General features: G+C 38.6%; 1 protein-coding gene across 1 annotated transcript in view; it reads left to right on the plus strand.

Annotated features, from left to right (window-relative positions):
• edar (ectodysplasin A receptor) overlaps window positions 1-14,148 on the plus strand; it is a 54,208-nt gene that overhangs the window by 11,315 nt on the left and 28,745 nt on the right. Inside the window, exons 2-3 of the mRNA XM_081368141.1 lie at window positions 5,860-5,944; window positions 11,479-11,601. Of these exons, the coding sequence (XP_081224267.1) occupies window positions 5,870-5,944; window positions 11,479-11,601 (198 nt within the window). The 5' untranslated portion in view covers window positions 5,860-5,869. The remainder of the gene's footprint in view (window positions 1-5,859; window positions 5,945-11,478; window positions 11,602-14,148) is intronic.

Genomic DNA, 14,148 nt, shown 5'->3' on the forward strand with positions numbered 1-14,148 from the left:
TGCTCTGATTGGTCAGATGGCCCAGTCTGTTGTGATTGGTCTACTCTGCTCTGATTGGTCAGATGGCCCAGTCAGGCCCAGTCTGTTGTGATTGGTCTACTCTGCTCTGATTGGTCAGATGGCTCAGTCTGTTGTGATTGGTCTACTCTGCTCTGATTGGTCAGATGGCCCAGTCTGTTGTGATTGGTCTACTCTGCTCTGATTGGTCAGATGGCCCAGTCTGTTGTGATTGGTCTACCCTGCTCTGATTGGTCAGATGGCCCAGTCTGTTGTGATTGGTCTACCCTGCTCTGATTGGTCAGATGGCCCAGTCTGTTGTGATTGGTCTACCCTGCTCTGATTGGTCAGATGGCCCAGTCTGTTGTGATTGGTCTACTCTGCTCTGATTGGTCAGATGGCCCAGTCTGTTGTGATTGGTCTACTCTGCTCTGATTGGCCAGATGGCCCAGTCTGTTGTGATTGGTCTACCCTGCTCTGATTGGTCAGATGACTCAGTCTGTTGTGATTGGTCTACTCTGCTCTGATTGGTCAGATGGCTCAGTCTGTTGTGATTGGTCTACTCTGCTCTGATTGGTCAGATGGCCCAGTCTGTTGTGATTGGTCTACCCTGCTCTGATTGGTCAGATGGCCCAGTCTGTTGTGATTGGTCTACTCTGCTCTGATTGGTCAGATGGCCCAGTCTGTTGTGATTGGTCTACCCTGCTCTGATTGGTCAGATGACTCAGTCTGTTGTGATTGGTCTACTCTGCTCTGATTGGCCAGATGGCCCAGTCTGTTGTGATTGGTCTACTCTGCTCTGATTGGCCAGATGGCCCAGTCTGTTGTGATTGGTCTACTCTGCTCTGATTGCTCAGATGGCCCAGTCTGTTGTGATTGGTCTACTCTGCTCTGATTGGTCAGATGGCCCAGTCTGTTGTGATTGGTCTACCCTGCTCTGATTGGTCAGATGACTCAGTCTGTTGTGATTGGTCTACTCTGCTCTGATTGGCCAGATGGCCCAGTCTGTTGTGATTGGTCTACTCTGCTCTGATTGGCCAGATGGCCCAGTCTGTTGTGATTGGTCTACTCTGCTCTGATTGCTCAGATGGCCCAGTCTGTTGTGATTGGTCTACTCTGCTCTGATTTAAAAAAAAAAAAAATACAATTTTAGTGAAAAATAACACTGGTGTATCAACCTTACAGCAGAACTTTGTCTATCTTTAATAAGCCCGTATGATATATGATCAGTTTCCTGCTGATATTGATAACGATGCAGTGTGTGTCTTTGTTATCTCAAGTGAATGTCTCTGATAAACTGCACACACGTGATCTTATCAGCTCTAGCTGAATCTGCCTCTCTGTGTGTTCACGTGTGTTTTCTCCTGCTCTCCCGCATGCAGCGAGGCATCATGGGGGCTGAAGTGAGTGAAAGCGGAGCGTTTGAGCTCAGTGCTGGTGCGGGTGAGTTCAGATGACAGCGCGCCCCTATAAAACACAGTAAACTTCTCCGGTTCACCAAACCATAAGACATTAGTGCAGTGAACGGGCGACTGTCATACATTACAGCAGCGGGTCTCCACCTTTAACATCACTAACAAAACAAAAAGTTTTCATTTTTGACCAAAAATAGCATTCGAATTTTCGGCTTGCCCAGATTCATTTTATCACGTGACGGATGAAGCTGTGCTTCTCAAATTAATTAAATGTGAAGTTTAGTTCATTATAATTATGCTTGACAATAATTTATTTATATATATTTTTTGATATAGCATGTTTTTTCCTGCCTTCTGTGACTGAATCATTCCTCTCTACACTGAAAACATTTAATAATCAACAATATTATTGATCTGTCTTACTTAGGGTGGACTATGACGCAATTTTCTTCTAGAAACAAACTTTGTTGCATTATTTTCATGTTATCAATGTGAAGCTGCTTTGAAACAATCTGTATTGTAAAAAGCGCTAAATAAATAAAGGTGACTTGACTTGAAAATAAATTGGTGTAGGATTTACTTTGAAACAGTTTTAACTAATTTATTTACATTTACATAAAAAGCAAAATGACTGAATGAAGATATTAAGTCTTATTTTCTAAAATAATTTTCAAAATTAAGTGAGTTTATGCTTAAAACAAGAACAAGGGTCAATCGGGTCAGAAAAATAATCTTGTTTTCCTTCTGAAGTAAGATTATTTTTCTGACTCCACTGGCAGATATTTGTTCTTATTTTATGCATAAACTGACTAAATTTTTCAGAAAACAAGACTAAATATCTTCAGTAACTTTGCTTCTCCAGTAAATGGATCTTGATTTAAGAAAGTTTTGATATTTGTGCTGGAAAACAAGACAGAAACGCTGAGGAAGAACATCATGTCTTGCAGTGTGTGTGTGTGTGTGTGTGTGAGTGTCACTGCTGTCACACTGCATTCAATCTGTTGTTTGTCTCATATTTCATCTGATGGATGTTTTCATTCTGTTCCTCATAAGATGTCTCATTAAGAGGTCATAAATCACATCACAACATTGTGTTTGTTTTTAATAATGCAGTTCAATGCTGGATTGAATGCATTCATATGAACTACACCAGGGGTTTTCAACTGGTTCTGTGCCAGGGACCACCATTCTGACTAACAAGTAATCGGCGGCTCACTATTTTGTGTGTGTGTAGGTGTGTGGATTTCTTTGTCAGATAGCACAGTCGGACATCGAATTGAGGAAATGGCATAAAAAAAAATGCGTTTGTCATGTCATTTTGCTGTGTACTGAACCTATTCACTGGTCCATCAACGTTTCATGCCAAATCGCTATATTTCCTTGTTTAAAATGTACTGCAAGATGCAGTTTCTTTCCAAACCGCGATACGCGTCAAACCTATTTTTAGCCTAAACGCGATATATCCTCTCTACTAATCAGAATTCTCTCTCGCTCTCTCACCCTCAAATCACTTGCGCGTATCGCGCCAGACGCCTCATTCGCGCCGCAGGACCTCCAGATGCGCGTAAACGCGTCTTTACATTGTCTTGACATGAAAATCACTTGCGCCAGACGCTCTATTCGCGTTTGGTGTGAACGCCACTCACTCACTCACTCGCACTCACTCGCACAAGGTCATGTCGTGATTTGTTTTATGTAAAGCGGACAATGGTTCTACTTTTTATGGGTTCGACACTTTACTGAATGCCAATGTATTTATTACTGACTGACTTGCCTTTTTTTTTAAGACAAACTTTTTTTTTATGGAAAAAAAGTTATTTTAATAGTGAAATTACGTAGGCTGGAATGCATGTCACGGACCACATGCAATGCCGCCGCGGACCACCGGTTGAAAACCCCTGAACTACACTGTACACGGAAAAAGTACTGATAATTGTTCTTTAACCCTAAAGCACAATGCAATGCTCACTGCTATTATGGTTTTTGTGGTGATTTCATTTGTGAGTGTGAGAGTATATGTGTGTCATTTTGCTCATTACAGACAGTCAATATTGTGTGACTCAGGAGTGCGTTTCCTGAAAGAATGGTTAGTCAGCTATGGTAGGCGATTTCTGTCGTTAACAACATAGTTCAACGATTTGGCATTTCCTGAAACCATAGTTCCAGCAAACATCATTGCAAACTTACGTGGTTGGAACTGCAGCTCTCGATAATAATTTAAAGGAGAACTCTTGCTAAAATGCAACCTAGGGTCTTTTTGTTAATCTACTACCCGAGGCAAACTTTCGTGTAAAAGCATAATTAGGATGGAAACGCCACTTTTAAGATTGACTGTATTTTTGTTTTCGGTCAAATTGCCTTTTGAATGGGAGTGAATGGGGCACTTCTATGATAGCATCAAAAATCACTATTTTTAAAACACTAATGCGGCTCGACACAACATGAAACTGTGCTGGAAGTCTCACCAGCGGCTCTATGAACTCCAGCATTGAGAACAGTGTTTGTGTATACAGAGTTTACTAAAAATAAAGATTTTGATCAACTCACTGTCTCTGTGTCCGCTGGTGTTTTGACAGTCAAAAATAGTCGATCTCTGAATGTGAATGAACTGACTCTTTTAGTATTGCTTCTTATATGAGGATCCTTTTCAAATACAAGATCAATATTGATTTTCACTAACGACTAAACAACAAATTATCCGTGAATTTATATGGAACTAAGCTTTAGGAGCTTTCCATCTTTACTCTCCGCCCTGTTACGTTGCGTTCGGAGATCGACTATTTTTCAAAAGGCATTTTGACTGAAAACGAAAATACGGTCAAACTTAAAAGTGGCGTTTCCATCCTAATGATGCTTTTAAACGAAGGTTTGCCTCCGGTAGATTCACAAAAGACCCTTGGTTGCATTTTGGCGACAGTTATCCTTTAATCGATAAAACTGTCTCTACACCCACGACACCTAAGATCCAGTTTCCATTGGTTGAACTTTCACATGACACTGGAAAACACTGTGTCATGATCGCAGCGCTGTCGGATTCTGGAAGTCCAATTGCTTTAGCGAAGCAGCGTGTCAGTGACACTCCGTGATCTACGCGTTGTCTTTAATATGGCGTTGTCTTGAAACACCTGCTCTAAATAAAGATATGCTACTATGATTTACTAATGTTTCGCTAAGTTACAAACCAAAACGTGCATGTGAAAAGCATCATGTGTTTAAAGATTACACTTGTGTTGGTGGCGCATTTTCAAACACAAATACTTGGTATAGTTTGCTCTCTAACTGAAAACAAATGCTTGCATGCAATTTAGGTTTCATTTATTTTAGGTTCAGTTATAGTTTTTATTTATTTTCCAGTTAATAATTTTAGTGCTTTAACTTGAATTTATTTCACTTTATTGCCAAGGCAACATTTCTAATTTTCGCTTAGTTTAAGTTTTTCAAATAATATTTATATTTTAATTTTATTTCAGCTTCATTTCAATTTAACAGAAATGTTTTTTTTTTTTTTTTTTTTTTTAGTTTTAGTTAACAATAATAAACCAGAATTGGGCATTGCGTTGCCAAGGAAAACGATACTTTAAAACCTTTTAGCAGCTCAATTTTGAAACACAGCGGCAAATTTGGAACACAACTTGGTTGGACATATGGCTTTGATTTGTCAAATATATATTTTGTATAAAATAAAAAATGTTTAGTTTAGTTAGTGCGTAACTTTTTTGCAATAAACTTAAATCAAGATACATTTACTCAAGAAGCAAAATGACCAAAAAATGTATCAAAATTAAAAGAGTTTTTGCTTTAAACAAGAACAAATATCTGCCAGTGGGGTCAGAAAAATAAACTTAATTCAAAGGAAAAACAAGTTAATTTTTCCAACCCTATTGGCAGACAATTCACTTGTTTTAAGCAAAAAACTAGCTTAATTGTTTTTAAGAAACTAAAACTTAATATCTTCAGTCATTTTGCTTCTCAAAAATAAATGTATTTTGATTGAAGAATCTATAGATATTTGTCCTGAAACACTAAGAAAGTGTTCGATTTCCACAGTTGATCATTTGGCTTTGATTTGTCAAATAAATATTTTGTATAAAATCAAAAAATGTTTAGTTAACTTAAACTTCTATAACTTTTTTGTGCATTCATTTTTTGAAGTGCATAAACCTAACTAGTTAAATCAAGATACATTTACTTTGCTTTATACAAGAACAAATATCAGCCAGTGGGGTCAGAAATATAAACTTAATTCAAAGGAAAAGCAAGTTTATTTTTGGCAGACATTTCACTAGTTTAAGCAAAAAACTAGCTTAATTGTTTTTAAGAAACTAAAACTTTTGCTTCTCCAATAAATGTATTTTGATTGAAGAATCTATAGATATTTGTCCTGAAACACTAAGAAAGTGTTGGATTCGCACAGTTGATCAGTTTTCACGTCTTTCTCTCTCGGCAGACTCTCTCTCATGGTGGAAGGAAAAGCCAAAAACATGGGCGGGAAAGGAGGACGGACACCATCATGTCTCCTGCCTCTTCTGCTGGTAAGTCCCATCAACCTCGCTAACTCGAGCCGAGACAACAACCCGTCCAAACGCGACTACAAAGGTGTCTTTGAGCGTCATGTTAATCTGTCTCCCTGCGCTCGCCCTCCTCCTCCACGAACCCGTCTGGCTGCCTTCCCAGAACTTAATTTCCCTGCGCAGCGTCTTAATGATAGGCTTTTAATGCCCTTCCAAAGAGCTGTGAGATACTCAAACGACAGGTTAGCTGCAAGTGAGAGGAGATCTGTATAATCCCGCTTATTATGACTAAATCGGCCCTTAGTGTCAATTGAGCCTTTGTTGAAGGGGAAACTGCTGCCATTTCATATCTATAGAGAGTTATAGCATGAAGCTAACGTGCCGCTTCACCGCCCCGATATACATTCAGTGTCTATAGAGAGACTTCTAAAGCACCATGATGTCATGTCTAATGATCTAGAACAAATTCAAGTCAACTCTATACACAACCACACACATGTTTATAGCACAATGCACAAAATGAGGTGTTTTTGTCTTAGTTTCCAGACAGTACAAATATCTACGAGAGAAAATCGTTATTTATCGTGAAAAGAGATACTAACTAAAACAAACTAACGCGGGGCTAGTTGTCACACACATGGTTTAAAACTTTCCACACATGCCAACATGACCAAACTTTACTAGTGTATTTACTAGATGCCATATCAACACTATATAGAGAAAAAATCGTGCCTAAATTTAAAAATCTTCAGATATCACTGAACATTTATTTAGCCATAGCAAAAGTTAATTTCTTAAGTTAATTTTTCATCTGTTTTTTTTTTTGTGTTTATTTAAAATTATACAAATCTGATATTATTTTAATCTCCAATCTGTTATTTAACAGTTGAGATCGTTCTTTAATGCTGATCTAACCAGCAGAAACACTCGCCGGGTTTAAACCCTATAGTTGCACTGGAGGGGCATGTTGTCACATTGCATTACAATGAGCCTCTATTAGAACTATGATATTATATTCTATACTTATGAATTCTATTGATAAACCAAGAGAAAAAGGTGAATAAAGACTAAGAGTCAATGTTCAGAAATTATTAATTATGAATATGTTTTGAACTATGCAGTATAGCTGTGTTTTGCAGCGTGTTTGTTGTCAAACTCAAAAATTAGTTTATTTTTAGTTATTAAAAAATGCCATTATTTTACATGAAAAAGTTTTTTTGACAAAATATTTTAGTTTGTCTTGTATATTTTATTTGATTAGATCAGATAGCATTTTAATCTGTCATATCTGGTCATGTTACAATGAACCCTCACCTATGGGGCATGTTGTCACAGTTCACTTCCATTCTCTCAGAGTAAATCAAGAAACAATTATACACCGTATTAATGAAACAAAACCACATAATTGTACTAGACATGTAAACAAATAAATACTCTGAACCTTAAGTAGGTTTACACAGACTGAGAAAGTCTAAAAGCGTGAGGGTGTGCCCCGCTCTCCCCTAATAAACATGACTTGAGCTAGAAATGTGTTAAAAACATGCTTTTGATTAAACATGCGACCGCTTCATCCATTACGCAGCGTGCAGGAGTGAACCACTATTGATGATGCATGATTTGCCTGCATTTTTGTGGCAGATTGTGAGGAGATCTGCATTAAAGGGGTCATATAATGCCATTTTTGTACAAGCTAATATGATTCTTTAGGGTCTAAATGAAAAGTTTGTAATATACTTTAATTAAAAATTCTCATTAGTATTGTAAGAAAACACTCATTTTACCTGGTCAAAAACAGCTCTGTTTTCAGCACACCGTTTAAGTGCATGTGTCTTTAAATGATAATGAGCTTTGCTCACCCCGCCCCTCTGTTCTGTGCGGACACCGTTTGTATTAATAACACAATAACCACAACGCGTCGTTCATTATAAATGTGGGATTATGAATTATATTGAGAACGTCGTACATAGAAAACATGCCGTAATGTACCCTGAGTGTAAACCTTAGCCGCATTCATCGTGAAGCGTGCAAGCGATTTGCAAAATGTTAAATATTAATATAAAGGTTAATAAAACGTTACACTCACTTCTTCTGGAGGTGCAGCAGGAACACGAATAGTTGGTACCGATCCTTTTTTCAGGAGCAGCTTCTTAGCAAAACCAGCTTTACTGACCCTCGTGTGTAAAGCAGTCTGGTGAAATGATTCGCGCAAACATGAAAGCATTGACGTTGATCGTGGGGAATATTCCCTTCGAAAACAAACTCAGCCACTGCGTCTTCAGTGGTTCGGATTTAGGAACATCAAAATGATGCTGTGTTCATTATTACACCCAAGAACAGAACACCACAATCGCTCAGACGCCATTCTGCTCATAGACAGTGCTCCAGCGTATCAACAATGTGGACTATGATCACAGCTCGCTCAGGCCGGGTCTGTGTTAAAACACTTCTGTCAATCAACAATCGTGGGAGGGGCGTCCGACCATGTGGCGTCACATGGTCAGACGGCTCAATTTGAGACATATAAGGAGATTAAAAAAGACCACTGGATGGATTTTTATCATTATATGATGGTTGTGTACAGGCACTGCCTACACACATTTCAGTACAATCAGCTTGTAAAAGTGCAGGTACCATTATATGACCCCTTTAAACTCAAACTGTGAACTGGAGCTAAACCACAAAGCATCTCATTGAGCCCGAGCCAATCAGCATCCAGCTCCGCCCACTCGGTGCATTCCTGCTCCAGTCGCGGCGTTTGGCAGCGAGTCTGCCGTGATTCATCTGTGTGTCGATCTGTGTTGAGTTACAGCGGCCAAACGCTTCCCGTGTGCTAATTCACAGCTGGAAACAACAGCAGACGAGGCAGCGAGAGTGTTGAAACACTGTGAGGGTGACAAAGCCAAAATCCACAAACAACAAACTTGTTGTTTCACCTCGATTCACATTGGGTGACTTCATCCAGGGAACGTAATTTATGTTTGGGGAAATGAAACCGGAGGAGGACGGCGGAGAGTCTTACTCTATTATTTGGTTTGGAAGCGCGATACACTTGTCACTGATGTAACTAGATCACACACTCACATTCTTGCGGCAGCTGTTGTTGGTCCCATTAGTTGAGGTTTGTTAATGAGTTAACTAATAATGAGCACTACAGAATACACTAATAGCCAGAGTCTGAGAGACTGCATGGCCTTTAAAAACTACTTCAAACTTATTTTAACGATCTAGTTTAAAAGCCGAATCCACTTTTGCTAGTTTAACGACGGGAGAAATGGTCAGTGCTCCCGGCGCTGGTCTAAAAGGGTCGTCCCTATTCTCTTAATGAGGAATGGGTGTGTTTTGTCTATTCTCTTAATGAGGAATGGGTGTGTTTTGTCTATTCTCTTAATGAGGAATGGGTGTGTTTTGTCTATTCTCTTAATGAGGAATGGGTGTGTTTGGTCTATTCTCTTAATGAGGAACGGGTGTGTTTGGTCTATTCTCTTAATGAGGAACGGGTGTGTTTTGTCTATTCTCTTAATGAGGAACGGGTGTGTTTTGTCTATTCTCTTAATGAGGAACGGGTGTGTTTTGTCTATTCTCTTAATGAGGAATGGGTGTGTTTTGTCTATTCTCTTAATGAGTAATGGGTGTGTTTTGTCTATTCTCTTAATGAGGAATGGGTGTGTTTTGTCTATTCTCTTAATGAGGAATGGGTGTGTTTTGTCTATTCTCTTAATGAGGAATGGGTGTGTTTTGTCTATTCTCTTAATGAGGAATGGGTGTGTTTTGTCTATTCTCTTAATGAGGAATGGGTGTGTTTTGTCTATTCTCTTAATGAGGAATGGGTGTGTTTTGTCTATTCTCTTAATGAGGAATGGGTGTGTTTTGTCTATTCTCTTAATGAGGAATGGGTGTGTTTTGTCTATTCTCTTAATGAGGAATGGGTGTGTTTTGTCTATTCTCTTAATGAGGAATGGGTGTGTTTTGTCTATTCTCTTAATGAGGAATGGGTGTGTTTTGTCTATTCTCTTAATGAGGAATGGGTGTGTTTTGTCTATTCTCTTAATGAGGAATGGGTGTGTTTTGTCTATTCTCTTAATGAGGAATGGGTGTGTTTTGGGCGTAAATAAATCAATCAGAGTCTCTTCTACGGGACAAGCCGGATTCCACCATATCTTTATGTACACAAAATACATTTTTTACATTGTAATCCTTTTATTTTTTAATATTTGGCTAGTTTGTGCTGCTGTGTGTGTGTGTAATAAGCAGAGTGTGTGTGTAATAAGCAAAGTGTGTGTGTGTGTAATAAGCAAAGTGTGTGTGTGTGTGTAATAAGCAGAGTTTGTGTGTGTAATAAGCAAAGCAGTGTGTGTGTAATACGCGGAGCGTGTGTGTAATAAGCAGAGTGTGTGTGTGTAGTAAGCAGTATGTGTGTGAGTAATAAGCAGAGTGTGTGTGTGGGTGTGTGTGTGTAATAAGCTAAGAGAGAGAGTGTGTGTGTGTGTGTGTGTGTGTGTGTGTGTGTGTGTGTGTGTGTGTGTGTGTGTGTGTGTGTGATAAGCAAAGTGTGTGTAATAAGCAGAGTGTGTGTTTGTGTAATAAGCAGAGTGTGTGTGTGTGTAATAAGCAGAGTGTGTGTGTGTGTGTAATAAGCAAAGCAGAGTGTGTGTGTGTGTGTGTGTGTGTGTGTGTGTGTGTGTGTGTGTGTGTGTGTGTGTGTGTGTGTGTGTGTGATAAGCAGAGTGTGTGTGTGTGTGTGTGTGTGTGTGTGTGTGTGTGTGTGTGTGTGTGTGTGTAATAAGCAGAGTGTGTGTGTGTAATAAGCAGTGTGTGTGTGTGTGTGTGTGTGTGTGTGTGATAAGCAGAGTGTGTGTGTGTGTGTGTGTGTGTGTGTGTGTGTGTGTGTGTGTGTGTGTGTGTGTGTGTGTGTAATAAGCAGAGTGTGTGTGTGTAATAAGCAGTGTGTGTGTGTGTGTGTGTGTGTGTGTGTGTGTGTGTGTGTGTGTGTGTGTGTGTAATAAGCAGAGTGTGTGTGTGTTTGTGTGTGTGTGTGTGTGTGTGTGTATGTAATAAGCAGAGTGTGTGTGTGTGTAATAAGCAGAGTGTATGCGCGTTGTGGACCCGCCTATAGGCGCACATACTAACACACTCTTTAAATAACAAAAAATAATATTGCATTGACTTTAGAGCATGTTTCAGTTGTTCTCAGTCTATTTCAAAACAGTAACGCTCCAGCAATGCGCCCGAACACACACTCGTTCTCAGACCAGCAGCGCACAGGCGCACAGATGGGTGCAAATGCATTTGCTAATTCAACACGTGGCGCAGGACGTGAAAATAAACACAAAAACACTTGTGTCGTGAGTGTATGATACGGCCCTGAAACTTAAAATCTTCAAACTTTAAGATTTCTCAAGCCGATCTGTTCATAATTCATCACAGCAGTGATTCACTCCGCAGCTTATGTTAGTGTGCTAGTTTAAGATATTAAAGTCAGTCTGCATTTAATTTCCCCAAACTCTTGAGTTGCATTGTTTGCTGAAATAATAAATGTGTGTGTGTGTTGTCCGCAGGTGTCCAGCATGTCGTTTGTGAGAGCCGAGTACGCGAGTTGTGGAGAAAATGAGTTTTACAATCGCACAATCAGCAGTTGCCAACCCTGCCCTCAATGCCAACCGGGACAAGAGCCCTACATGGTGAGACACACACGTGCACAGAAAAACATCCACACTCACACACAACTGGATTTAATCTCATCCCAGAAATGATCTTTCCCAGGGAATGCATGCGCCGATAAATTGTACACCTTCAATGCAATGTAAGTCGCTTTGGATAAAAGCATCTGGCAAATGCATAAATGTTCATGTTTGAAGGATCTTCGTGCAGCTCGACAACAGATCATAGTGACCAGGAACACCTTATAAACATCATAACCAGACACAACACCAGACAAATCAATCAAAGATCACAGCCAATCAGAGAAGCCTGTGGGCGGAGTCTCCCTGCAAACACACTGCACTCATAACCAAAGAGATAAGTACATAATCAAATTCATTAATATAATAATATTACACCATTTTAACATGATTAAAAACTAGTGCTGTCAAACGATTAAAATATTTAATCGCGATTAATCGCATTAATATACTAGTTAACTCACAATTAATCGCACATTTTTATCTATTCTAAACGTCCCTTGATTTATTTTTGTCACATAATTTTTTTCTCATTTTAATGCTCTGATCAACATGGAAAAGTGGATCGGCTTGCTTTGTGCAGATTCTTTTATTATTGAAAACAACATTGGCATATACTGTAGTGTTCAATTTCACACTAACATTCTCACTTGAAGCAAATAATCGCATCAGAGAATTCGCATTCGCGTCAAGTGGTGTTTCACTTTGGTCTAGTCAATGAAACCATTTGGCAACTTTTTAAAAGTAAACTTTCCATTCCGAATCTTATTGGCATCCATTTCGGCGTCTCGCGCTCGCCATCCACTCAGAACCTAACGCTAGCCTACTACTCTTCGGCCGGCTCGCGAGCCCAAACAAGTGTACGCGACGTGCCTGTCGTTTTGTGTCAGGTCTAGCTAGATCCGGTGTGGTGTTGTAGTTCTTCTAACGTTTCTAGTTGTTGCAACAGCATGTGAAAAAAAACACAAAGTTTGCTAGGCCAAAAAGAACATTAATCTCGCGATAAAAAAATGTACACCGTTAAAATGGTTTTGTGTTAATGCCGTTAATAACGCGTTTAACTGACAGCACTATTAAAAACACATACTGAGTGACTGAAAAAATCTTTATCATAGAATATCTTGTTTTTTTCCCTTTATTTTAAAGATCTGAGGTAAATTATGCAGTGTCGCTTTCATTACAGCTGTAAACTATATTCAAACTCGAATTAAATTCTTTTAACACACATAATCAGTATCTGAGATTATCATTCTCATATTTTGTCCGGAAATAGAAACAGTTGTTCAAATAGAATCACATATAGTCACGTTTAGCAGCTGATCAGGACAAAAACTTTGATTAACACCGAAAAGATACACTAGTGCTCAAAAGTTTGGGATTGATACGTTTTTTTTAGGTTTATATTTGATCAAAAATACGATAAAATTTGTAAAATATTGTTACAATTTAAAATAACTGTTTTCTGTGTGAATATTGACATAAAATATGTCAAGCATATAAAAGCAGCACAGCTGTTTTCAACATTGATAATAATCATAAATGTTTCTTGATCATCAAATCATCATATTAGAGTGATTTCTGAAGGATCATGTGACACTGAAGCCTGGAGTAATGATGCTGAAAATTCAGCTTTGATCACAGGAATAAATTACACTTTACAATGTATTCACATAGAAAACAGATGATTTACACTGGCATAATATTTCACATTTTTGCTATTTTTACTGTATTTATGATCCAATAAATGCAGCCGTGGTGAGCATAAGAAAGCAACTCAACAAAAACATTTAAAAAATCCAAATTTTGGACTTTTATTTACCTTTTATCACGTTGTGTCTGGTTAGGATACAGTGTTATATGAGTCTCAGTGCACATATTTAAATCAGATGAGATCAGAGAACTTGAGATTTAGTGCTTGACGCATATATAAAATACTGTTATGATACTTTAATGGTGCTTTTAAGACAGAAAAGAAAGCAGGTTTGGAGCGACGTGAGACTCAGTAATGACCCTATGATAGAGGTGAAGTGTTGCTTTAAGAGCGGATGGTGTTTCTCGAGGCCACCCAGACCGCAGCGGCGTCACATGACACTTCAAAAGATCTCCAGTGTTTAAAGAGACACGTCTCAGCACTTTGAACAGCCGCACACAAACCTCGTCCAAATCTGAGGACATTTTCACCGCTGATTAAAGTTAAACATGGTAAACAGAGCTGAGAATACTGCACTCTTTGTGGAAGATCAAAACAGTATTTCAGAAACAAATATGGAAGGGACACTGCAAAAATCATGTTCTTCCTCAGTGTTTTTGTCTGATTTTCCAGTAAATATCTAAACATTCTTAAGCAAAGATATAAAAAGCAAAATGGCTGAAGATATTAACTGTTGTTTTCTTCAAAATGTATTAAAAATGAAGTGAGTTTATGCTAAAAACAAGAAAAATATCCACCAATTCAAAGCGGAAAACAAGATTATATTTCTGACCCCATTGGCAAATATTTGTTCTTTTTTTGTAGCAAAAACTTTTATACATTTTTCAGAAAACAAG

This window comes from Scardinius erythrophthalmus, assembly GCF_964197995.2.
Source record: "Scardinius erythrophthalmus genome assembly, chromosome: 6".
NCBI classification, from domain to species: domain Eukaryota; kingdom Metazoa; phylum Chordata; class Actinopteri; order Cypriniformes; family Leuciscidae; genus Scardinius; species Scardinius erythrophthalmus.